Below are 26,079 nucleotides of genomic sequence, written 5' to 3'. Positions count from 1 at the left end.
TCCACAGGTCTGCAGCGGTTTAGCACCTCTGTTCTGGCATGGGGCCTGGCGGGGAGTCACAACCAGTTCAGCAAACCCCCCCCCCCCCCAGGTATTTTTCCTCTGGCTCTGTCGGCACTCATCTGCTGCTCCTATAGTACCTGGCGCACTGTCAATCCCCCTTCCACGGGGGTTTGGGAATCAGGGGGCTTGGCATGGTTGGTGCCTGAGTTTCATCTTGACAACCCCTATTTTCCCCTCCACTAGGGGGACTTTTTTGCTGGGTGCTTTCTACTGCCGAGTTGGAACCATCCCTCTCTTCCCGCTATATAGGTGGGGTTTCTGGCTGGGCCCTTGTTTTTCTCTGGGAGCATTCAAAAGAGCCTTTCACTGTCTATGCCTGTGTGCTTTTTGCCCACTATTGCAGCCTACCTCTCTGTTTCTTGGTTATTTACTTCTGCTCATGCAGCCTTGGCACTCTCCTCTGTTGGAGGGGTTTATGCAATCAGGTATGGCTTGGCGATGGCCGGTCTAGCCACCGTCTGTCGTTTGGGTCTTGTCATTGCTCTCCTCCCCCTCTGCACAATCTCCCTAGTTGTGTTCCTTCTTCCCTTGACGGTGTGTCAGTTGCACTACACTGACACCGCAGTCTTCTGGAGTAACCTTCCTGTCCAGAGCCTGGGAGTCTTAGCTAGGTTCCCTTTTGTTTCCCTCTCCGTTCCCATCTTGCCGTTTGTTGTTTCGGAGCTCTCTGGTCCGATTGGACCGATGGGTCTAAGACCGGTTGGTCTCCTTGTCTTGGACACCATTTTGGGATGCTGTGGCATGCCTTCTTTTCTAGGTCGGCCCCCCTGGTTCCTTGGGCCTTAGTGACAGTTGAGGTCTCGGGCATGTGTAGCAGACTATCCAGACTTCCCTGCGATCTATTTATGGGGCAGTCTTTCTGTACAGCACTTCTTCTGGTTTCAGCACAGATGTTTGTCACCAGGAGCATTTCGCGGTTGTTGATTTTCTGGTTTCCGCCTTCGGTGCTCTTTCTGCTCAAGCGTATGCGGTTCTCCGTGGTGTTTTTCCGCCATGTTCTCTTGAATCGGTTGACTCTGGGTAGGGTTCTCTTTTTGTGCCCTTTTCCATTTTTGTTTTCCAGCCGGGTTAGCCCTGTCTGGTTCTGTGTTCCATGGAGTTGATTTCCTACCTCAATGGTTCCGGCCCACCTGGCTTCCTAGTTGACTCTTCTTTCCCTATATGGACCGGGAGTTTCTGCCACGGACAGTCCCTTCCTTTGGTGTCCCAGTCCATCTCCATGGACGGGGATCTTCCGAGAGCTGGGTTTTTGGGCCTTGGTTATCTCTGGCCTGGGTTTTCGTCAGAAGGCCTTACGGACGAATGGGTTCAGTCTCGGGACTGATCACCTTTCGCTAGTGGTTGTTCTTCCAGATATTCTTTTCCGGTTATTTTTTTTTATCCGGAATGCCTTTCTAGGGTCCTTTGGACATATTTCTTTGTTTGCTTCTCCTACTGCTTTATGACAAAACTGATTACCTCACTTCCTGCCAGGGAGGAGCAGACTTTGTTCCCTGTGTCAGCACCTCCTAGTGGCAAGAGCATATACCCCATCAATATAGGTATCCCACAATGAAGGCTACGAGAAAGATTTTACGATGAGTACAAAACAATATCTCCTTTTTATGTGGGTCTTTAGTGAAGGGTATTATTCCCCAGAGGGGGTTCCCCTCCCCCACTCAAATAAGGGGATTGGTAAATTGATTAGTTATTCCCAAGACTCACTGGGGACTTTTTGAATTGATAAGATATTGTGATTAAGATATTGTGAATATGCCCTAACACTGTCAAGACCCTGTTACCCTGCCTAGCTAGATAATACATTGTAAAACACCTGGCTGACCAAAACTTCCATCTGCCAAAATATGCAGGGATGCTGGAAGCTGTACCCACTGTAATCAGCTGATTGCCACCCCCTAGCTCCTTTTTGAATTGTTATTTATAAGACAATACCTGCTATCCTCTGAGCCTATCAAGTCTTACATAGCATACATAACTGAAATAGCTATATAAAAAGGAAAATATTCTATTTGTGCCCCAAAAGCCATTTTATCTCCTTAGTCACTCTTGTTGCTTGCTTACGGCAACTGAGAAGCTCCCCCCTCCGCCACTGCTTTGCCTACAATGTATGGCCAACAATCTTTAAGGTCACCTTTAAAGTGTTACTGTCATTAGAAACGACTTTTTTTCTGTTTAATACTCCCTTGAAAACTAAAGCATTTTCCTAATATACTTCATCAAAAAAATGTAATTGCTAAAGATGTGAAAAAAGGGTTTAGAAAATGGCTACTAGGGGCCCCTGTCTTTTTAATTTTGCAAACGAACCCTGAAAATCCTGCCTTTTTGGTCCATCAAAAAAAGGACCAGAATCTCTGAGGGGAGGGAGGTGTGGTTATCTCCATTCTGATCCTGAGAACTTGCAGTCTTTATAAAGATCATTACTATGCACATTGACAAGCAATACAAGGTGCTAAACTATTTGTATGGAAAATTGTTTGTCTTTGGTTATTTTATTAACTTAGTTCCTGTGTATTTGCACCATATAGGTTCCAAATGGCTGCTTTAAAGGTTATAAAAAGCATGTATTTTGGTTACAAACTGTGCCAAAAAATAAAGATTTTAAAATTGTCACTAAATGCAGGTTTTTCTTCTGTCCTTGCACTATATAGTTTCACCAGGCTGCATCATATTTATATAGAGCATGTATTTAGGTAAAAAGCTTTGCAAATGTAAATTAATGTTTGTGCAGATCTTGTGACAGGGGAGAGGAAAGAACATCATACTCCAGAGGAAACGCCCCCAGCCTCAGAGGAATTCAGAAAGACTAATCACAGTAATACATAGATCAAAAGGTATTTTACATATTAACACATGCATATTAATATGCATACAGGTCTCAGGGCACATTACTACACTGATTTAAATATTTTTTTATATTTGTTTGTTTTTAATGACAGTAAAGCTTTATACAAAGACAGCAAGAAATATATCCAAGTGAACAGTGTTTTTCAAAGGTTTTTTTCAAAGTCTTATAGAAAACATAAGGCTGGCAAACAGTGTAGGAATTATTTTCTCTGGTTTACTATAAATTCCCATCTCTAACATTTTTGGCATATCCACAAGAAAGAGACTGGGCTGCAGCATGCAACACCTTCTCCCTGCTTGAAATTTAGGATTGATATTCAGGGATCAGAGCGGGAAGCCAAACAGGGAGGAGTAGGAGAGAGAGGCAGCATACATGCTGCAGTTTAGGCCGACATTAACAACTCGAACATAAGAGGAAAACCTTATTTTATATCTTTGTACACAGCTATCATCTGAGAGGCAGGTTTTATTTGCTTTATCTGCAGCTCTAATCATGATATACACTATAGTGGACAGAAACCTTTTAAATGAATAGGGTCAGTCACAGTTCCCTGTGGATGGCCTAGAGTGCTGCTGTTCATGAAGGACCTGAAGGAGCCCCAGAGCTGAATGCTTTCTCAGAATCACTGGAGGTCCCACAGGTTAGACTGCCACCGATCTTTAAGTAATGACATATCCAAGTGAAAATAGAAATACCTTATTTGAGGTTTTTATAAAGGTCAAAACAAGTGACAACAGCAATTGTTGTCAGCATCAATGTTGTGATGTAAAGAAACAATTCTCTTACTTGTTCGAATGTTTTCAAACCAGCCTCTTTTCCCAGTTTTATTAAATCTTCAAGAACTACATTTTTGAAATCCTGGGAACAAAAAAAAAGAAAAAGAAATAAAAAGTGCATGAATTAACAAATGTCAAAGTTCTAGGGTGACATTTCTGAAAATTATTATTAGGAATTTCAAGGGCCCATCATATCTTTATACGGCTGCGAAAACAACTCCTAACAAGTCCTCCCCCTCATAGCTGTATCATTATTAAGAATAATGTTCACTTAAGACAACTACTTTTGTTGGAAGAAACTGACCACCGGTTGTCAGGGACCTACAGGTCAGGTTGTCTGTAGAAGAATCTGCAGCAAGTGTTCCATTACCCTAAGGCTAAGATTCCACACACGGTTTTTTTCTGGTGTTTTTTCAAAGATTGCCACTGCAGTTTTGGAGCCACAGTCAGAAGTGGATTTGGTAGAAAAGAGAAGTTTATAAAAGGCCTTCTTTTATATTCCCATTCCTTTTGAACACACTTCTGACTTTGGCTCAGTGCAGTGGCAGTTCCCCTACCCCCCCCCAAAAAAAAAAAAAAAAAAAAAAAAAAAGCCTGAAAAAACCTGTGTGTGGAAACCTAGCCTAACGCAGTACTCCTAGACTCCTAAGTCCCAGCTCACCTGGCATCATGCTGTGTGTGCATCTGCTGCAGCATATCTTCCTGTGCTGCCCCTCGGCCCCCACTATAAGTCACCTAGTACTACTGCAGCACTGCGGTGGTACCCGGCGTAGTACGTTGCATATGTACAACAGCCACAGGAGTGGCCTTGGTAGTAGAAGCCAATACAGGCCAATGACAGCAGCACAGTGTTAATGGCAGGAACACAAGTATTTTCTTAAGGGATAGCTTTTCAGAAAAGATGGTGGTAAGTGGAGAGAAATGCTTTGATTTACTTTTCTGGCGAAGGTTGGAACCCCTGCAGCAGACTGAGAAGCTCAGGTTCCATGCTCACGAAGTTTAGCACAGGAAAACGCCGGACTAGTAGGGCCCTGTCCTGCAGGGAAGTGAGGCAGCTAGTGCAAAGACTTTAGGGCTTTTATGGGGTAAGGAGTCATTTTTGATCATTTAAGTGATTTACTATTGTGTTAGAAAATACACAGAAAATACACATCAAATGAATACAAGTTGTTTTAAACAGTGCCCATTTAATGCATGGTTATGCAAACAGTCAAACTGATCAGAACAACAAGAGACAACCCCTATTTTAAGGAACAGCTTTAAAGAGTTGCACCAGATTAGTATACAGGTCTGCTTTCTTCCTCAAAAAAAAAAAAAAAAAAAAAAAAAAAAGAGTGCCATACTTGTTCAAAGGCAGTGGTTGCCCTTCCAGCCCCATTCAAGTAAATAGGGATAAGAAACAATACATGGACATTGCCTATAGACATGGGCAACTATATATATTTTTTTTTTTATCAATAAATACAAAATAAACACCGCCTACCTTATTCTTGCAGAGGTCTTCATAGGTGCCACCAAATTTCTTCTTTTTTGCCCAGTTGAGTACATTATCAGGATCTGGAACCACAATTCCCACAAGGAAGGCCTATAGACAGTAAAATATTAACATGTGTGCAGTTTCCAGCCCACAACCCATCATATTTATCAGGTAGTTCCAGTTACCTGTAAACTCTCTCCATGAACAAAGACCTGCACCGCTGCTTCACTCCTTGTGTAGATGTTCTCAATTTTTTCTGGTGCAATATATTCACCCTGGGCTAATTTAAATATATGTTTTTTCCGGTCTATAATCTTTAACGTACCATTCTAGGGAAGAGAAAATAAAAGTAAGACTAGGACTAAATTCATTTTGAATATACTCAAACTACAGAGCACGTGAGGCAGAAATGTCTCTACTGTGGATCTACCACAATTCCACAGCAAAATCAGCATGTGTTACTTGCTTATTTTGCTATTCACATTACCACTTTACATTTAAGGGGTAAAATGTGTCCTCCCTTTTCCATGCAGAATATTACCCCTACATGTGGATGGGGTTTTCAAACTTTTGGGTTCAAAACAGTAAAAACAGTTTTAATCAATGCAGACACCATGAGATAGCAGTTAAGGTAAAAAGCAAACTGTACCTTTAATGGAGTTGATGGTGGTTGCCAAGTGTATAAAAATCACCTTTATTTCTTAGTTAAGTGTCAAGGAGGCAGAGCCTAGCTGCTCAATCACCACAGCCTGGCACAACCCTTCACAGAGCCCTGAAAGTCAGTCAAGAAGGACTGGGAGGTGAGGGCATGGAAGGAGGTGGTGGCACTTTAGCAGCTCGGTTCAGCCTTCTTGACACTTGGCTTAAAAACCACACGTTTGGTTTTATACCTTATAAGCTACTGCAGCAAAGATGCAAATAAAACTGACAGGCTCATTTAAATTAGCTATAACAAAAAACATTTCTGCCCGCTTAAAACTTTATAGTACTTTAAACGGATTAATCTGCAGGTGTTCAACCAGATTAGGTTCTCAGATAACATTTTACTTACAGGCAACCATTTCCCAACATCCCCTGTATGTAGCCAGCCATCCTTGTCCAAAGCTTCAGCTGTTTTTTCATCATCCTTTAAGTACCCTTGAAACACATTTGAACCTTTCACACAAACCTGTTAAAACAAATATTGTTGTTACACGTATTGCTAAAACTCTGAAGACTTAAATGATGAAAATTCTTTCACTGCACATACCTCACCCTCTCCCTTTGCTGCAAAGTAGTTCATTTCTTCCACATCCACCAACTTTATATAATTGCAGGGCATAGGTGCGCCAACGTGACCTGGTATGGAGGTACACATTTACTAACAGTGACTACTGAATACAAAGTGATGATCACATTACAGTCCAATATATGAGGCATCAGAATTCTCTGCAACCCGTATAACTTTCTTCTGTATTCTGAAGAGCAGTCATAAGGAAATAAAATTCTTGTTCTGTTATAACATGCGTAAATATAGAGCACCGCCAAGATGACACTAAACTAATCTAATTTCTCTTTCACTTTCATCCTCAGCAAGAGTCATCGACATCAGGATATTGCAGGTAATACAATTTCCTTGTAAAGCCACCTGTGTATTTTCAAATTGCAAATAAACCACAGACCGCAGCAAGTTCAAAGTGGCATCTACATAAATTCAAAAGGTTTTAAACACATCTGTGAAAAATATAGATTATCTTGGTGTGGTCCAGCTGGTATGGAGTCTTTAGGGCATGGCTCCATATAAGAAGCAACAGAAACAGTTTTCCCATTTTAGACAGAAAAGTTGAATTTTCCTTGATTTAAGTTATCTCCCCCCTGAAAGATCTTCTAAGTCAGTGTTTCTCAAACACGGCCCTCAAGACCCCCCCCCCAACAGGTCTTTCATGGGTGAAATAATTATTGTCAGTGAATCAGGCATCACCACAGATATATCACCAGTGAAAGAAAATCCGGAAAACATGACCTGTTGGGGGGGTCTTGAGGACCGCGCTTGAGAAACACTGTTCTAAGCTGTTTTATAGAAAAATAACAAAAAGGAATGCTCCCTTGTGTGATACCCTTGAATAAAATGAGACAATCAGGTGAGCCAGGGATCAACTCACCTGAATGGGTTGTGCAAATAACGGCACAACACGCGTTAAAGTGTATTCATGTAAGGCTGCTGCACCTTCCTCCACACGTTACAAAGCCCTGAATAATAGACTCCAACATGCACCAACCACACTCCACGGAGGGTCACAGGGCGCTGCCGACAGAGCAATCCACTAGACTGACATAGAATATATAGGTTTTATTTAAAAACGTACTATGCGTTCCGAAACTGGTACCGGAAGAATAAACCGAAACTGGTTTTGTAACGCGTAGTACGTTTTTTAAGAATAAAACATATATTATATGTGAGCCTAGTGGATTGACATTTAATATGGTCATAAATTAGTTTAGGAGCAGCAGAATACAAAAGAGAAAGGCTGATAAGAACCCGATGGAGCAGTGTTTCCCAACCAGAGTGTCTCCAGGTGTTGCAAAAATACAACTCCCAGAATGCCTGGACAGCCAAAGGCTGTCCAGGCATGCTGGGAGTTGTAGTTTTGCAACATCTGGAGGCACCCTGGTTGGGAAACACTGCAATAGGGAATAGCTCCTCTAACAGACATCACTAATAAACAGGATACTGCAGGAGATTGCAGATTTTTTTTAATTAAGGGCCTATGGTAAAACAGTGGCATAACAGTGTTTAATGTCAACCTCACACACCTCTATTAACTTCTGAACCTTGGCAACAAAAGTGAGTACACCCCTAAGGGGAAATGTCCAAATTGGGCCAAAAGTGTCAATATTTTGTGTGGCCGCCATTATTTTCCTGAACTGCCTTAAATGGGCACTGTCAGATACAAAAACTTGATATGTTGTAAAGCATGCAAAACCAATAGGTTTTGCAATTGCTTTCATTAGAAAATTTTCAGTATTTCATACAGAAAAAGCCAGTCAAACAACTGCCCCCCCCGCCCCCCCCCCACCCCGCGCTTGGACACATACTAGTCCTGCTGTGTCCATGCATCATCACCTATGTCATGGACACACTTCCTTGATTGACAGCTGTGAGCGCAGGGCTCAGAGCTGGAGAAAAAATCCTCCCACTGTCAGCTTGTGTCCCGCTACTGTCAGTGAGGACAAGCTGGGAGTTGTAGTTTTGCTAATGCTAGGGGAGATGTGAGCAGACAGCATACTGAGGGAGGGGGCGGAGACCTGCACAGTGAGGCCACGCCCCCTCCCTTTGAGAGGAATTCAGACTAGTGAGCTAAATTAAAAGTGTAATAAAATAAATAAAAAGGTGCTAGACAAAAATTAGATGTACATGGTCAGGGTTAGGTACTGAGTTATATTTAAAAATAAAAATTTTGATCTGAGATTTAATACCGGGAAAAATTTAATTTTGTTTTAATTTTGCTCAAAACAGAGCAGGGAAGAAGGGAAGATTCTAATGTACAGTTATAAGCACTGTGTTGGGTCATTCTAATAGGACCAAGTAAAGAGAAGCCTTTTTGTAAATATGGTCTTTACCAAAGACAGGGTTGACAAGACCCATGTCTAATGCAAATACTGATTTTTTTTTTTTGTATAATCTATAAATACAAAATATGAACAATTCCTACCTGCTGTCCAGTCACCAGGAATTGTCAGGGAACAGCCAGCAGTGCATTCAGTCTGTCCATAGCCTTCATAAAACTGATAAGGAAAGAATTTAAGATATTTTTATATTGACAATGGAATCAAAGAAATCCAAACATGATATTAATATTTTGTCCAAATACTAAAGGAAATGGATATGATTCAGTTATGGTGCATATATAGATCTATCAACCTAGAAGCTCAAGGTTTACAGTGCATCCATGAGGAATATTCTTTAGGTGTTCTTGTCTAAAATAGAGCAAAACCCTGTACCTGCAGATCCAGAGATTTAGGTCCAGGGACTAAATTGTCAGTAAACAGCAGTGAGAGCACATCAGTAAAATTGAGAGCACATTCAATGTCTTTACTTAGACCACAAGCCAAGAAATAATTTTTTTTTTTTTTAAATATAGATAAAAAAAAATAAAAAAATAAAAAACACATTTTTAACATTTATGGGTGGATGTCAAACTGCTTTCTGTGGCACTTTCACAGGGTACGTTCACATTGAGGGAATTTAGCAAGGAATTTCCTCAGTGAATTAGTGCAGTTCAAAATTATTCAGAATTGGTGTTTATGTTCGCAGCAAATTGCCGGACGTTCACATGATTGAACTTCCAAAGTGTGAATGGAGCAATGGAATTCCCATTGAAATCAAAGGGAGAGTGCTGCAAGAAGAATCTTTGTAGGGTGAACATCCCCTTATTTTTATTTTATTATTAAAGACACAAGTGGACCTAGCAGGAAGTCCTCCCTTTCCTTTTCAATCCACTTTTGGTCTTAGCTGAAAAACCAAACAAGAACAACAAACAAATTAAAAACTGGCACAAAATGCTGTGTGTGTGAAACTCTGCTAAAAAGCATGTGGTGGTTGCACTTTTCGGTAATAATTACAATTGATCTTTATTCTGTAGGTCCTTATGATTACAACGATACACAATTTATATGGTCCTCTTCTGACCTCTATAACAATTTTCCCGTATACGGGGCTGCATGAGAGCTTGTTTTTTGCACTGTGATCTGTTGTTTTTATTGGTACCATTTTGTTTTGATGGGACCTTTCGATCACCTTGAGATTTCATTAATGTTATATTTTAATAGTTCAGAGATTTACGGACACGCGGCAACACAACATATGTTTTATTGAAAAAATGGGAAAAGGGTGATTCCAACCTTTATTGTGGGAGGGGCTTATTCACATCTATTAACATTTTTTCTTTGACATTTTATTCACCACTTTTTAGTCCCCATTAGAGAATATTACATGCATTCTTTCAGTTGCATAGACTGAGCAATGCTGTGCCAAAGCACTGCACTGATCCTTGTTATCAGCACTTAATTACTACAGGCTGCATAAAGTGTTTGAGCCCTGACCGAACGGGAGGTAATATGGTAAGAGACCTCCAACCGTTCTCTCAGCTAATCAGGACGCCATGATTTCACTGCGGTGGTCCCAAACAGGCATTCGTTTTTTTTTTTCTTGTTTTAGATGCAGCGATGGGCATTAGCCATGGGACCTGGCTGTTTCCGCTAGGGGTTCATGAACTCCAGTTTTTTTCATGCACACTTACCACTAGTCCTACAGCGACGTTTTTTTTTTACTCCAAGGCAGCTGCATCCATGTGTTTTATTACTCCAACAAGCTGAATACCCGGTGTTGCCCGGTTTTTCCTTCCTAATCCTTGTTGGGGAGGAAAATAAACAAAGGAGGAAGCTTTTGACTTCACATCCCGGTCCTCCTATCCCGACCCGTAATATGTGTACCAGTTCTTGAAATATCTCCAGCCGTACGGAAGTTATGTGGGAACATACATTTCCCATTGATTTGCATGGGACTTTAAACAAAAACCCTGACCCTCACAAATGGGGGTAGTTAAGGGTTAAATGAACTATCCTATATTTTAAGTGGACATATAAGTAACATGTGACCAAGCATTATCGAAATATCTCCAGCCGTTTGAAAGTTATGCAATATATATATATATATATATATATATATATATATATATATATATATATATATATAGCACAGGAGAAATAGAGCAGCACGTCCCACAATGTTGTGATAGCGGTGCAAGCAGCGAGTGGAGCCCCGGTCAAGGCAATTCAGACATCTAAGAAGGATGCCGCAGCACACGGAAGGTTCAAAAGTGTAAACAGTGGTTTATTCCATGATAATACAAGTTAGCTAACTTGTATTATCATGGAATAAACCACTGTTTACACTTTTGAACCTTCCGTGTGCTGCGGCATCCTTCTTAGATATATATATATATATATATATATATATATATATATATATATATATATATATATATATATATATATATAGTCATATGATCACTAGTCTGACTTAAAATCTTTCTGTGCTTAAAAGGGGTTATCCAGGAATAGAAAAACAGATATTTTCTTTCAAGAACCACTGCCTGTCTGTCTCCAAGTTGGGCGTGGTCTTGCAGCTCAGTTCCAAAGAGTGAATGGAGCCAAGTTGTAATACCACACACAACCTGGGTACAGACGTGGAGCAGCTTTTGAAAGAAATTAGCTTTTTTTCCCCTATTCCAGGATAACCCATTTAATGGTTACAACAGGATGTCAGACTTCGCTTTCCTTTGGACAACAGGATGACATCAGCTACCAGATCCCAGCTCTATCTGCTACCTCTATGGGATAAGGATATATACATCCCCTGAGGCTGTGTTCACACATTGCTTTTCTTGCTCTTTTATTCTGTTTTAAAATTGAGATTGTACTGCAATTGTGCAAAATATGGTAAAAACATTTTTACCACATTTTTGAAAAAATCACAGCAAAAATAGCTAAAATGCTGTGAAAATCGTGTAAAATGTTATGGCCTAAACCAATCACAGCCTATACACTTCAAATTTTAATAAAAACACTTCAATTGTTATTACAGGTCAAAGCACCTTTGCCTCATGACAATATTTCTCTTAAAAAGACAAAAAAAAAAAAAAAACACACTGAGTAAGAAAACGCATCAAAACATCATGCATGCATACATACATCAGTGAAAATAGTTAAAGGGGTACTCCGCCCCTGGCATCTTATCCCCTATCCAAAGTATAGGGGAAAGATGTTAGATCGCCGCAGTCCCGCTGCTGGGGACCCCGGGGATCGCCGCTGCGGCACCCCGCCATCATTACTGCACAGAACGAGTTCGCTCTGTGCGTAATGACGGGCGATACAGGGGCCAGAGCAGCGTGACGTCATGGCTCCACCCCTCATGAAATCACGGCCCGTCCCCTTAATGCAAGTCTATGGCAGGGGGCGTGACGACCGCCACGCCCCCTTCCCATAGACTTGTATTGACGGAGGCGAGCCGTGACGTCACGAGGGGCAAAGCCATGACGTAACGATGCTCCGGCCCCTGTATTGCCCATCATTACGTGCGTAGCGATCCTGCTCTGTGCAGTAATGATAGCGGGGTGCTGCAGCATAGATCCCGGGGGTCCCCAGCAGCGGGACCCCGGCGATCTGACATCTTATCTCCTATCCTTTGGATAGGGATAAGATGTCTAGGGGCGGAGTACCCCTTTAAGCAGAAGGCTTACACAAAAACATGTACATTATTCTTTAATAGTCTATGTTGCATTATATAAAAGGAAAAAAAGAGTCCAGTAATACTTCTTTAAACAAAGTTTTAAATAACACTACAATAAACTTGTATGTACCCACCTGACAGCCTAGTGCTGCCCTTAAGAATGTTAGTACAGTAGGGGAAACTGGTGCTGCACCAGTAATCATAAGTCGTACTCGCCCCCCAAGGCTGTCCTATAAAGAGAGATAAAACAAGGTCAGCATGCAGGAATAGAAGGATATTTACAACACACTTCAGTGTATTTAAATAATAAAAGAGACTTTCATGTGAAATAAATGCATGAACTATGGATCCAACAAAGGTATAAGAGGCTCATCTAAATTATAAGCTATATTTAATTCCACAAGCAGTTATCCAGAAATTGCCCAGAGAAACTGTCTCACCTTTATCAAGAGCCAAAAAAAACAAAACACGATGGATAAAGAAAAGTACAGCAGTAAGGAAAAGGTCAGATTGCATAACAACTAATATGCACACACCTTCCCTTTAGACATGTATTAGGGCCCATTCACACTACGTATTTTATTTTTATTTTGGACCACGGTACCCGAAGATACTGCCATATCGGGTCAATGCATAGAGCGACTGAAGCAAGCTTCGAAATCGGCCCCAGTTCTCAAAAAAAAAACCATTTAATATATGGTCCCCAGATAGGGGACGTATCAGATATTAAACTTATAAGAACAGCAGAATTTCGCTCCGGAGTATCTTTAGGTGGAGATTCTGTAGTATGAATGAGCCCTTAGTCCTTTTCCTTTGTTTATTTTATTATGTACATACAGGTCATTATGGTTACATATTGTATTGAAGCACTGAGCATTTTTGATTAAGAGGTATATAGGGGGAGATTTATCAAAACCAGTGCAGAGGAAGAGTTGCTGAGTTGCCCATAGCAACCAGATTGCTTCTTTCATTTTCCAGAGGCTTTGTTAAAAATGAAAGAAGCGATCTGATTGGTTACTATGGACAACTTTTTCTCTGCACAGGTTTTGATATATCTCCCCCATGGTGTTTTACTTGAAGAGCTGTAAACCACTGTTTCTGTTCCCAGTGTTGTTCAATCTGGATAAAGATGGGGCCCTAATCTACTGAACTTTGAGCATCAAATAGTTATTAGACAAACTATAAGAAATTTTGATAATGAGATAAAAAGCTCAAATCCACATCGAGTCCCCTGTTTTTGCGTGAAATGTCTTTCTCTTGTGTGTTTTTGAAATTCCCTCTCAGCATCCTGATTGTAAGGTCATGTATGGAGCGGCCTGTTTGGGTAAAATGGTGTCCAACTGGGGTGCAGTAGTCATTTTCTTTATGGTCATTTAAGGAAGGTCTGTGTAAATTCATCCTTTCGTTGAGTTTCCGGCTGGTTTCACCAATGTAGCATCCCATGTCACACTTGGTGCATTGTATCATGTAGACCACATTTGGGGATGTGCAGGAGTATAGTCCCCTAATGTTATATGTCTTGTTGTTGTGGGTGGCTTCCATCTTGGTGCAGATATGTTGGCAGAGTTTACAGCGAGGTTTGGTGCAGGGTTTAGTCTCAGTCTGTCTGTTCTTTCTGCAGGTTATTGTCGGCTGACCAGCTTTTGTTTTAAATTGTGTGGTTGTCTGGAGGCCAAGATGGGAGGTTCAGGGAAGATTTCTTTTAGGATCTCATCTTCCGCCAATATCGGCTGCAGGTCGTTGATAATTTTGCGTATTTCTTCAAGGGCCAGATTGTATGTGGCCAGGGGCATAGCTAGAAACCCCAGGGCCCTGGTGCGAAAAATTGCCCTCATCCTCTGTATGAAGACAGTAATCATTATTAATCTGCTAAATACTGTACCCCCTGAATATAATACTGCCACATACTGTATCCCCTGAATATAATACTGCCACACACTATATCCCCTGAATATAATACTGCCACATACTGTATGCCTGAATATAATATTGCCACATACTGTTTGCCCTGAATACTGCCACACACTGTAACCCCTGAATATAATACTGTCACACACTGTATCCCCTGAATATATTATTGCCACATACTTTTTGCCCTGAATACTGCCACACACTGTAACCCCTGAATATAATATTGCCACATACTGTATCCCCTGAATATAAAACTATCATCCACTGTACCTCCTGCATATAATACTGCCACCTACTGTACCCCCTGACTATAATACTGCCACCTACTATAACCCCTGAATATAATACTGCCACCGACTGTACCCCTAAATATAATACTGCCATCCACTGTACCCCATAAATATACTTCTACACACTGTATCCCCTGAATACTGCCTCCTACTGCACCCCCTGAATACTGCTACAACTGTACCCCTTAATACTGCCTCCTAATGTGCCCCCTGAATATTGCCACAACTGTACCCCTGAATATAATACTGCCACCTACTGTATCCCCTGAATATAATACTGCCACCCACTGTACCCCCGGAACATAATACTGCCACATACAGTACATACACACACACATTCATACATACAGTACATACACATCATACACACACATGCCGCCTCCAGATTTCCCCCCCCCCACAGAATACATCTCCACACATCATACATACATCTTGTTTACACACATCTATCATTCATACACACACATCATTCATACAGTACATACACTAATCATACAGGCACAAACATCAGCAAAATCTGATGAAGCAAATATGCAGCAAAAATACGCACACGTGAACACACCCTTAGGGTAGGGTCACATGCAACAGATCAATGGTGTATGTTACTCTGCTGATGAGTCAATGACCTGACCCTATAGTGTGCCTCCAGCTGTTTTCCCCCATGTCCTGCTTACAGCAGCAATCTGCCGTTACACGATGTCTCAGAGTACACTTCATGAGCCCACGGTGACTCGCAGGTCCCTGTGTGGCTGCTTGTTAGTGGCAGATTGCTGTTGTGAGCAGCGCACAGGGGGGGGGGGGGGGGGGGGGGGGGGGAAAACAGCAGGAGGCACTCTATAGAGTCAAGTCATCGGCGGATCCGCAGACATGTAACCCTACCCTAATGTTAATTTGTACAGGATGATGTATGATGAGAGGTTTCCACAATATATAATTTTTTTCTCTAACTTAAAGGAGAACTCCAGGATGCAAAAATTTTCATTCAGACGCCGGCAGTAAAATAATAAATATATATACGCACCAGGGGAGCGGCCTCCGCCGCGATCCATTTCCTGGTTGGCGATGGTCGGTGAGTCACACTGCCGCTCAGCCTCTCTCTGGCCGAGGCAGGACTTCGCTGCGGCCGGTGATTGTCAGTATGCCTCACCAACCACCGGCAACCAGGAAAAGGATCGCGGCGGAGGCCGCTCCCCTGGAGGCACCTGGGGAGCGACAGCAGGTATGTATATTCATTATTTTACTGCAGTCTGAATGCATCCTGGAGTACTCCTTTAAGATATTTACTGTTAGTCATTGTTTTCTAACCATGGCACCTCCAGCTGTTGCAAAACTACAACTCCCAGCATGCCCAGCCTTTGGCTGTCCAGGCATGCTGAGAGTTGTAGTTTTACAACAGCTGGAGGCACCATGGTTTGAAAACACTGGCTTCTGAGATCAGAGGATGTCACCAGGCGCAACTACTATGAAGTGAGCGCAGGAGTTCCTGCACTAACTTCATAGCCATGCCATAAATGAACGGCGCTTCATGCCCGTTTTCTAACCCAGTCCTCCTCCATGCTCCTTTTTTCCACCCACCACCCCTCCCCTCCTCCTTTTTCCAACATCCCCCCCCCTCTGTCCTCCTCCATGCTCCTATTTCCCCTTTTCCCCCCAACACCCCCCCCCTCCTCCATCTCCATGCTCCTTTTACAAAACCCTCCCCTCCTCCATGCTCCTTTTTCAGGGGGTATGGGAAAAGGAGGACAGAGGGGGGCTTATTCATGTCCCCCCCATCTGTCCTCCATGTTCCTTTTGCCCCCTTCTGTCATACTCCATGACAGTATTTCCCAAACAGGGTGCCTCCAGATGTGGCCATACTACAACACCCAGCATGCCCAGACAGCCTTTGGCTGTCCAGGCACGCTGGGAGTTGTAGTTTGGCCACAGCTGAAGTCACCCTGGTTGGGAAACACTGCTCCATGCTCTTCTAGCCAGCAAACCCTCCCCCGCCACTCTCACCTCTGACCCTCCGTCATTCTTTTCCAGCCTCGTCCACCTCCTCGTCTTGCAGGGAGGATGCAGCATCTCTAGGCGGCGGCGGGATGTCCTCCTTCTCCTGCGCAACTGGGGCAGGGACCGTGACATCAGGTGCGTGCTTCCGACGTCTGCTGCTCTTAAAGCGGCAGTGTCCCTTCCCCCAGCCGACGTGACTTGGGGCCGGGGGACCGGACTAAATGAGGCCCCCCCTTCAGCGCCACCAGAGAAGGGGGTCTCCCGGGGAGCAGAACTGCCAGGGAGGTTTTCTTTTTTTGTAAATATGGCAAGGGGGGCCCTCCTGGCGTGGGGGGCCCTCCTGGTGTAGGGGCCCGGTCGCCATGGCGACCATTGCGACCTCTATAGCTACGCCACTGTATGTGGCTACCAGTTGTACGCGTGGTGATGGTTGCATCTCTCTGTATTGTAGCAGGTTCCTGTGGTGTTTGAAGGAAAGTGTATTTTCCTATTGATTATCCTTGGTTTGTATCCATTTGATTCCAAAAACAGGGGACTCATTCGAAGCTAAAACAGGGGACTCAATGTGGATTTGAGCTTTTTATCTCATTATCAAAAATTCTTATAACCTGTGCTATACTGGATTCTCTTTTTCATCTCACTTTTTCCTATTAAATTACAGTCTCTCCCCTGCTCCCCCCCTCCCTCCCCCTTTTTCTGATCCTTATCTATTTAGTCTATGTTCCTATAGCAGGACAATTTATGGCCCATTTTAGAGGGAATTCTCCACACCTATTGTCTTAACCCCTGCATATTTGCGAGACGTAACCTGTGTTTTCTGCTTGTGAGCTTAGATTTGCTTTGGACTTGATAAAAGGAAGGAATCCCGAAAGCTTGTCTCTACAAAATTCTGTTAGTCCAATGAAAAAGGTATTACACGATACTGCAATATTTTTTGATTTGCATCTGCATCACTGGACTAACATGGCTACTCAAATTTACTACATTTAAATTTGGATAGTTAAAGAAGTATCATGGAAAAAAAAAAACTTATCCTCCTTCCGAAGGATAGGCAATAAGTTTTTCATTGCGGGGGGTCCGAGGGCTGGGGCCCCCCGCAATCTCCTGTATGGAGGCCCGGCTCTCCTTCACATCGGCGCATCACGACTCCCGCCCGAAGCGGGGGCCGCTACGGCCCCTCTATATAGCTCTATGGGAGAGCAAAAGATTGCCGAACAGCTCTCCCATAGAGCTATACGGAGGGGACGTGGCGGCCCCATCTTCAAGTGGGGGTCATGATGCGCCGCTGCGAAGGAGAGTCGGGCCTCCATACAGGAGATCGTGGGAGGCCCAGAGTGATCTAAAACTTATCCTCTATCCTTTTCTTCCATGATACTTCTCCTTTAAAGGTTTTCTTTTTGTGCCATTTAAAAACTGCACCCATCACTTGAAATTGGGTTTAAAGAGTAAATAAAATAAAACCTATTCAAAATCTTTTAAAAGAAGAAGTTCAGCAAAATTCATTGATGACCTATCCTCAGAATAGACCATCAATAGCTGATTGGCGTGGTACTGACACCTGGGACCCTCACCTATTAGCTGTTTGGGCGAGCTGGGGTGCTTGGATGTAAACAATGTACAGACCGAGGCTTTCAGCTCTGTACACAATGTTTACAACTGGGTCCGCAGCTCGCCCCAACCAGCTGATAAGCAGGGGTGCCAGGTGTCCGTACTCTACCGATAAGCTTCTTATGGACTATACTGAGCAGAAGTCACGTGTTTACTTTGGCTGCAGAGGAGCCATTGGTATACAGGGTCATAACTGTATCACTAGCTTCAGCGGTATATGGCATGAGACCTATGAGGCCTGTGACTGGCTGCAGAGGTCATGTGGTTATCTGGGCATGTTATCGCTGCAGCAAACCCCTGAAACATCTAAAAACACTAAACTACCAGTAGTCACCTGATCATAACATCACAGCATTACACCCCCCCCCCCCCCCAAGTTCCAGCAAGAAAGCTTCCAGAAATCTAAATTTACAAGTAGTATTCCCTACCTGAACTTTTTGAAATATGAGCTTGTCCCAAATACTATCCTTTCGGATAATTCCACTACGGAGTTCTGCTTCTTTTCTTTTGGAAGCAAATTCTAACAGCCAACGTTTTAAGGTTGTGTTTGCTTGGCCAAAGATCTGAATGGCAAAAAGAAGAAAAAAAAAATGAGAGAGAATGTTCTATAACCAAGTGCAGAATATAAAAAGAAAAAATGTATATATGGTGTATTTATACTTACCCGGTCAAACATCCTATTTAACAGACGAGGAACGACTGGGAAAATAGTGGGTTGCAAAACTTTCAAGTCATCCATTAACAAGCGAATGTCTCCTTGAAAGAAGCCAATCCTTGCTCCATGGCAAAGTACTACACACTAAAAACATAAGATTTCACATTTTTATGCTTCAACAATTATTAGTAATCATAATTCTCTCTGGATAATAAAGATGAAGTTTTGTGCCATACCAATGGGTTTCTTTTAGACAGTTGGGCTATAAAGGGTTTACAATAGTTGTACTATGTACATGATTTATTACAATAAATTCCCACACGGCGTATACGCAGTGTATTTCACGCCGCGCAAAATTTACAGCAGCAGCGGGAAATACGCTGCGTATTCCTTGCTCACTATACACACAGGGCTTTCCGGCGGCAGCCCTATGTGTGCAGTGAGTTTTGGAGGCGGGGCCGCGCGTCACAGTCACGCTGGCACACGGCCCCGCCTCTAAAACTCACTACACGCATAGGGCTGCCGCCAGAAAGCCCTGTGTGTATAGTGAGCAAGGAATACGCAGCATATTTCCCGCTGCTGCTGTAAATTTTGCGCAGCGTGAAATACGCTGCGTATACGCCGTGTGGGAACGCACCCTTAAAGGGGTAGTCCAGTGATGAAAAACTTATCCCCTGAGATCGCGGGGGGTCCGACCGCTGGGGCCCCCTGCAATCTCTCTGTATGGGGGCCAGGCTCTTCGGCCAGATAGCGGGTGTCGACCACCGCATGAAGCGGCAGCCGACACGCCCCCTCAATACATCACTATGGCAGAGCTGGAGATTGCCGAAGGCAGCCCTGAGGCTCTGCCATAGAGTTGTATTGAGGGGGCGTGTCTGCCGCCGCTTCCTGCGGAAGTAGACACGTCCCCTTCCCGCAGGCTGTCGGGGCCCTGTGCAGGAGATCGCGGGGGGCCCCAGCGGTCGGACCCCCCACGATCTGCAACTTATCCCCTATCCTTAGGATAGGGGATAAGTTGTTCACCACTGGACTACTCCTTTAAAGAAGCATTTAAGTAGTTTAAAGTTAATCTATCAGTGTGATTCTTTCTGACCCATCTGAAAACAGCATATATTGGTTTATTTGGGTTTCTGAGTGAAAAGAGTCCATACTAACAGGACTCCTAGAAGAGGCAATGAGGGTCCTGATCATCCCGCCCATCCAGGCTGATTGGCAGTCTCCTTTGTAAAGACACTGATACAGGAGGAGCTGTCAATCACTGTGTGTGGGGTAAGCAGGACTCTGACAACCTCTCCTAGGAGTCCTCTCAGGATTCACCCAGCTTTTTTTTAAATAGGTTAACATGATTAAAAACAGGATTAAGTCACAGAGCTCAGCTTGTGTCACTCTACAGGTATGTGGAAATCCTATCGTCAGACGCCCGGAACAAGTAGTTTTGGGCACCGGGCAGGTGAATTTTTTATAGATTGAGCCCTGCATCGGGCAAGCAGGGACAGACAGACTTCTCCCTTATTTTTCTTTAATGCCGGTGTGAGGTGCAGGAGCCGATGCAAGTCTGCACCTCACACCGGCGCTCAGAGTGTATGGAGGGGGCAGTGGCGGCCCCCAGCTGATTTCAGTAGCTGGGGGCGGCTGCTCAGAGCCCCCCAGCCGGTGTGAGGGGATCTCAGGAGCGAGGGCAGAACCCGAGGTCGCACATCTGCAGGAGATGATTAAGCCACGCCCCCTCATCCCCCCTCCCGGAGGATTGAGAGCGCAGCTCTGCATAATACAAGACGACAGGGGGAGAATGAGGACGTACACAGCTCCTCCCCCACACACAGCCTCTCCCTTCCCCCTGCTCTGTCTACACAGGACCTCATTTATCACGGGGAGGTTTCAAGTATTCACGGGGGAAAATATAGAGCGGGGAGAGGACGTGTGTGAAGGAGACTGCACTGCACGGGCTGGGGATTTCACCTCACACCGGCTCAGGTGAGGAGGCTGAGCATGCAGGTGGAGAGAAGGGTGGTTGTATATGTATGCAATGTATGATTAGGGGTGGTGCATGTATGATGTGTGCATATGTATGGTGTATATGTATGATGTGTGCATATTTATGGTGTATATGTATAATGTGTGCATATGTATGGTGTATGTGTCATGTGTATATATGAAGTGTATGTGTATGGTGTCCGTGTATGATGTGGGGTGTATCGGCAGCGGGTGTATGTATAATGTGTGCATATGTATGGTGTATGTGTCATGTCTATATATGGTGTCTGTGTGATGTGTGTATGTAATGTATGATGCAGCGGCAGGTGTATGTATGATGTGTGCATATTTATGGTGTGTGTGTATATATGATGTGTGTATGTAATGTATGATGGGGGGCAGCGGCGGGTGTATGTATGATGTATGTATGTATGTATGTATGTAATGTATAATATAGGGGGCAGTTGCCGGTGTATGTATATGTGTATGTATGTATGTTTTGTACAGGGGCGGACTGACAAGTGCTGCTGCCAGTTGTGCTATCTCATTTTATTTATTTTTAGTTGTTTCTGGCCACCCGCACTAAATTGCACTCTCAGAATCCCACCCTTTATACTCACCCACCGACCAAGAGCCCCACGGATGCACGCAAACACGCCCCAACCAAAACTACAACTCCCAACATGTTGCACCGTAACCTAAACTGTAAAACTATAAAGTGTAACATGCTGGGAGTTGTAGTTTTGGTTCGGGTCAGCTACAGAGCCATAGGCTGCATCAGGGCATGCTGGGAGTTGTAGTTACTAACTGTAATTCCCAGTATTCCTTGACACATCCTATGGCTCTGCAGCTGACACAAACCAAAACTACAACTCCCAACATGTTGCACCGTAACCTAAACTGTAAAACTATAAAGTGTAACATGCTGGGAGTTGTAGTTTTGGTTCGGGTCAGCTACAGAGCCATAGGCTGCATCAGGGCATGCTGGGAGTTGTAGTTACTAACTGTAATTCCCAGTATTCCTTGACACATCCTATGGCTCTGCAGCTGACACAAACCAAAACTACAACTCCCAGCATGTTACACAATAACCTAAACTGTCCTACTATACAGTGCAACATGCTGCAACACCCACAGAACCATAGACTGTATCAGGGCATGCTGGGTGTTGTAGTTATCTAGTAACTAAATGCAACTTCCAGCATTTTCTGACACATAATTAGAGTAAATAAAATGCAGCACATAAACTGGAGAAGCAGAAACCCCCCCCCCCCGTAACACAGCGTTGTTCAGTGTTATCCAATCAAAAGACTCCGTGTATAAGTCCCTATGAAGACTGAACAAGAGTGATTAAAATATTTTAAGAAGTGCGTATATATGTGAATAAGCCCCTTTCCTAATAAAAGTTCCGATAAAAACTACAGATTAGGTCACACAAGATTACCCTCATCCCTGTATATGGAAAAATTGGAGTTCTAGGGGTCAGATGGGAGGGCGCAATTTTCTGGGCTTGCCTCAAGTGTAAAAGGAGCTAGCTACAGCTCTCCCGCCACTAATAGCCTGGCATGCTGCGATCGCCATGGCCGGCTATTAAACCATTAGATCACCGCTGTTAAAGATGACAGCAGTGTCTAAAGGAATCTTATATCAATCCCTGGTGGTCTAGTGGGGGGGGGATCGTACTATTTTGGTTGAAATTATTTTATCTACCAGGACAAGTAGATTGTGGTCCGCTTTAGTCCCTTGGACAAGTAGGTTTTTTTTTAATTTATTTATTTTTTAGTTTCCACACCCCTGCTCTATTATATGCTGCTCTCAGATGGAGTAGTATAAATCACCTGACAGGTTTCCTTTAAATACTGATGACCTTTTCTTTATATTTTATTGGTGGGGTCAGATTGCAGGCATCTGTATGATCGGCAGAATGAATGAGACTGAGCCGCAATCTAGCACTGTGCCTCTAAACAAAAAGGGTACGATTGGTGGGTATTCCAGGAGACAGACCTCCACAATAAGATTGTGGGATGGCCTAGCTTTATGATAGACATTCACAAAGACCCATTAAGAACAGCGCAAAAGTAGAGGATTTATAAAAGGGCATTGTTTAGGAAAGGAAGATATAAAGATTGTATTATGAACTCGCCTGTATATTTGTTTTCTTCAGATAGATGCACCTTTCATAAATGTCTACTGTTTTTGCACTTTACTACTCACATACACAATGGAATTTACGTACTACCTACCTTCTATGTCTAGGCTATGGAAGGATCCACAAAGACACTAAAAGTGATCTTACCTGTACCAGTCTTTCAAACATGTGCGCCAGAGGCAAATAGGAAATGTGTAAATCACTGGCGTTGAGTGTAAGCATGCTCTGGAAAATATGACAAAAACTGCTAAGCATGTAGAACATACACCCTACTTTGTGCCTACCTCCACAACTCTCTCAAACATATGCGCCAGCGGCAAGAAAGAGAGGACAACATCTTGAGTGGAAGGAAACGCCAAGTCCTGGACACCGAAAGGAAGAGATAGCACACCATAAAGATTTTTTTTGATTAAGCAAATTATAAGGATTAGTAAGAGGATTAGTTGATTTGCTTGCAGCAACCCCAGAAGAACAAAAATTAAATAAAAAAATTTGCAGCAGCCAGCTAAGTTGACTAAAAGAATAAAGGGGGAGAAGTCAGAGGTAGGGAAGGCAAGTTAAGTCTAATTAAATCAAGGCATGTACGAGACCGTAGGCAAGCAGTATTCAACCTCTATACCAGAGCTTTCCAAACTGTGTGGCGTAACACTGTGTCTTGACAGTCTGCAGCAGCTGTTTGTCACTTCTGTGGCCAGTCCACGTGCTGCCAGATTATAAACTGGTAGCAGGCACTGTGGCCACTTTAAGTCAGTGAGCAACGGTGGCTCACCAGACGTCAGATCTGAACGGGAACTGCCAGGCCGGCACATTGGCCTGCCGGAGCCGAGTGGGGAGACACGGGCTAGGAGTGTGATCATTCAATGGCACAGGGAGTGATGAAGCGAATTAATGAAATGGCACAGGGGGCTAGCAGCCACATTTGTAATGCTGATTTTAAATATTCAAGATATTATATGTAGTTTACTATTGTGGCACTATGGAGCTCCCTTATTGTTGGTCCCTCCCCTATAGCAATGTAGGAAGTACATGCCATATGATCTGTGCAATTGGTGTTATGTCGAGGGGGATGTTACAGAACTATGCATGTCTAAAAAGCATGTCACCAACATGAGAAGTATGGAAAGCTCTACACTATGCATTCTCCAGAACTCTGAAGAAAGGGTAAGAGATCACACATGGTGCATTAAACTATTACAAGCTCTTCATATGTAATGTATTACTCTCTCTTTCAGAAATGCAACTTAGGAAATAAAAAGGTTAATCAAAAGCAAAGACAAAAATGCATATAGAAAGGTTACATGCAGAAAACACAAATCTGAAGATCACACACAATGCTACCAAGAAGTTTTTTTTTTTTTAATTGACCTGAAATAGCAAGGGTGATTCACAGGCTGGGAGTTACTATTAACCCAATACCGGCATTATTGTATTTGCTCATTTAAGCTCTAGCTGTATCCACAATGCAGCAAGTTTGTTTGATAAAGATCTTGGATATACTGACTCAAGTAGAAAGGGAATCAGTCATCACTTTTAAGCTGCCCTAAGGACAGTAGCAGGTTATCTCTGAACATGCTGTTGGCTTTGGTAAACTCATGGTACATTCACACAATTCTAAAATCACAAATCCGCTGCAAGTTACGCTACCATTCACGTCAACAGTCAGCCGGCAATCTGCAAATCTGCCACTACTGCAGACTTTCGGCGGGCCCAAAGTAGTAAATGGTAGCGTAACTTGCAACAGGTTACAATCATGTTAAAATACGAGTTTCGCATATGCAGTTTAAGCCAAAAGGCAGAAGTGTATCCAGCAAGTAAGGAGATGTATACAAGTCCTTCCTTTTTAAACACACTCCCCAAATTGGCTCGAAAACTGTAGTTTTAAGAGTCAAAGTTAGAAATGGAGGTAAAAAGGAATAGGAAATACATAGAAAAAAACTTTAACTTCTACCTACTGTATGCACTTACCAATTTGGTTTAAATAATACTTTTTTTTCTCTCCAGCATTTTGTTATTGTAAGGAGAAGAAGACCAAGCTCAAACAGACTTGTGCATCCTGAAGTGTCTTTTTTTTATTAAAAAAACAACTAGCAGAGTAGATTTTTTTTTTTAAATAGTTTTTAACCCCTTAAGGACGCAGACCATTTGGGCCTTCAGGACGCAGAAAATTTTATTTTTAAGTTTTCATTTTTTCCTCCTCGCCTTCAAAAAATCATAACTCTTTTCTATTTTCATCCACAGACTAGTATGAGGGCTTGTTTTTTGCGCAGCCAGTTGTCCGTTGTAATGCCATCACTAACTTTACCATAAAATGTATGGTGCAACCAGAAAAATACTATTTGTGTGGGGAAATTAAAAAGAAAACCGAAATTTTGCTAATTTTGGAAGGTTTCGTTTTCACGCTGTACAATTTACGGTAAAAATGACGTGTTCTTTATTCTTTGGGTCAACACGATTAAAATGATACCCATGATAACATACTTTTCTATTACTGTTGCGCTTAAAAAAAAAATCAAACGTTTTCACCAAATTAGTACGTTTAAGATCCCCGTATTTTGAAGACCTATTACTTTTTCAATTTTCCGTATAAGCGGCGGTATGAGGGCTCATTTTTTGCGCCGTGATCTGTACTTTTTATTGATACCATATTTGCTTATATAAAACTTAATACATTTTTTATAAATTTTTTTTGGAATAAAATGTTATAAAAAAAGCAGCTATTTTGGACTTTTTTTTACGTTCACTGTACGGTATCATTAACATTTTATTTTAATAGTTCAGATATTTACGCATGCGGCGATACCAAATATGTACATAAAATATTTTTTAACACTTTTTGGGGGTGAAATAGGGGAAAATGGGGCAATTTACGTTTTTATTGGGGGAGGGGGTTTTTCACATTTTTTTTACTTTTATTTTTACACTTTAATAGTCCCCATAGTGGACTATTTAAAGCAATCACTCGATTGCTAATCCTGTTCAGTGCTATGTATAGGACACAGCACTGATCAGCATTATCGGTCATCTTCTGCTCTGGTCTGCGGGAAGGCAGATCAGAGCAGAAGACTCCCG

The 26,079-nt window shown here is 42.8% G+C and overlaps 1 protein-coding gene and 1 non-coding gene across 7 annotated transcripts in view; both read right to left on the bottom strand.

Moving 5' to 3' along the window:
• ACSL1 (acyl-CoA synthetase long chain family member 1) overlaps positions 1 to 26,079 on the bottom strand; it is a 130,927-nt gene that overhangs the window by 7,027 nt on the left and 97,821 nt on the right. For 5 of the 6 annotated variants that reach the window (XM_056560065.1, XM_056560068.1, XM_056560056.1 and 2 more), the window contains 10 exons: positions 23,295 to 23,372; positions 18,897 to 19,031; positions 18,661 to 18,795; positions 12,566 to 12,661; positions 8,854 to 8,926; positions 6,411 to 6,499; positions 6,213 to 6,329; positions 5,347 to 5,490; positions 5,168 to 5,269; positions 3,695 to 3,766 (listed from right to left, as the gene is read on the bottom strand). In XM_056560065.1, coding sequence (XP_056416040.1) covers positions 3,695 to 3,766; positions 5,168 to 5,269; positions 5,347 to 5,490; positions 6,213 to 6,329; positions 6,411 to 6,499; positions 8,854 to 8,926; positions 12,566 to 12,661; positions 18,661 to 18,795; positions 18,897 to 19,031; positions 23,295 to 23,372 — 1,041 coding nt within the window. Of the gene's footprint in view, positions 1 to 3,694; positions 3,767 to 5,167; positions 5,270 to 5,346; positions 5,491 to 6,212; positions 6,330 to 6,410; positions 6,500 to 8,853; positions 8,927 to 12,565; positions 12,662 to 18,660; positions 18,796 to 18,896; positions 19,032 to 23,157; positions 23,236 to 23,294; positions 23,373 to 26,079 lie in introns of all 6 variants that reach the window. The other variant, XM_056560061.1, reaches the window with a different exon arrangement.
• On the bottom strand, positions 13,020 to 13,210 carry LOC130342448 (U2 spliceosomal RNA). The gene has a single exon (XR_008882093.1). It is a non-coding gene; the product is annotated as a U2 spliceosomal RNA (small nuclear RNA).

This window comes from Hyla sarda, chromosome 1 (genome assembly GCF_029499605.1).
Source record: "Hyla sarda isolate aHylSar1 chromosome 1, aHylSar1.hap1, whole genome shotgun sequence".
NCBI lineage: Eukaryota > Metazoa > Chordata > Amphibia > Anura > Hylidae > Hyla > Hyla sarda.
The sequence above is the reverse complement of the archived record's forward strand: the minus strand, read 5'-3'. Positions and strand labels throughout refer to the sequence as shown.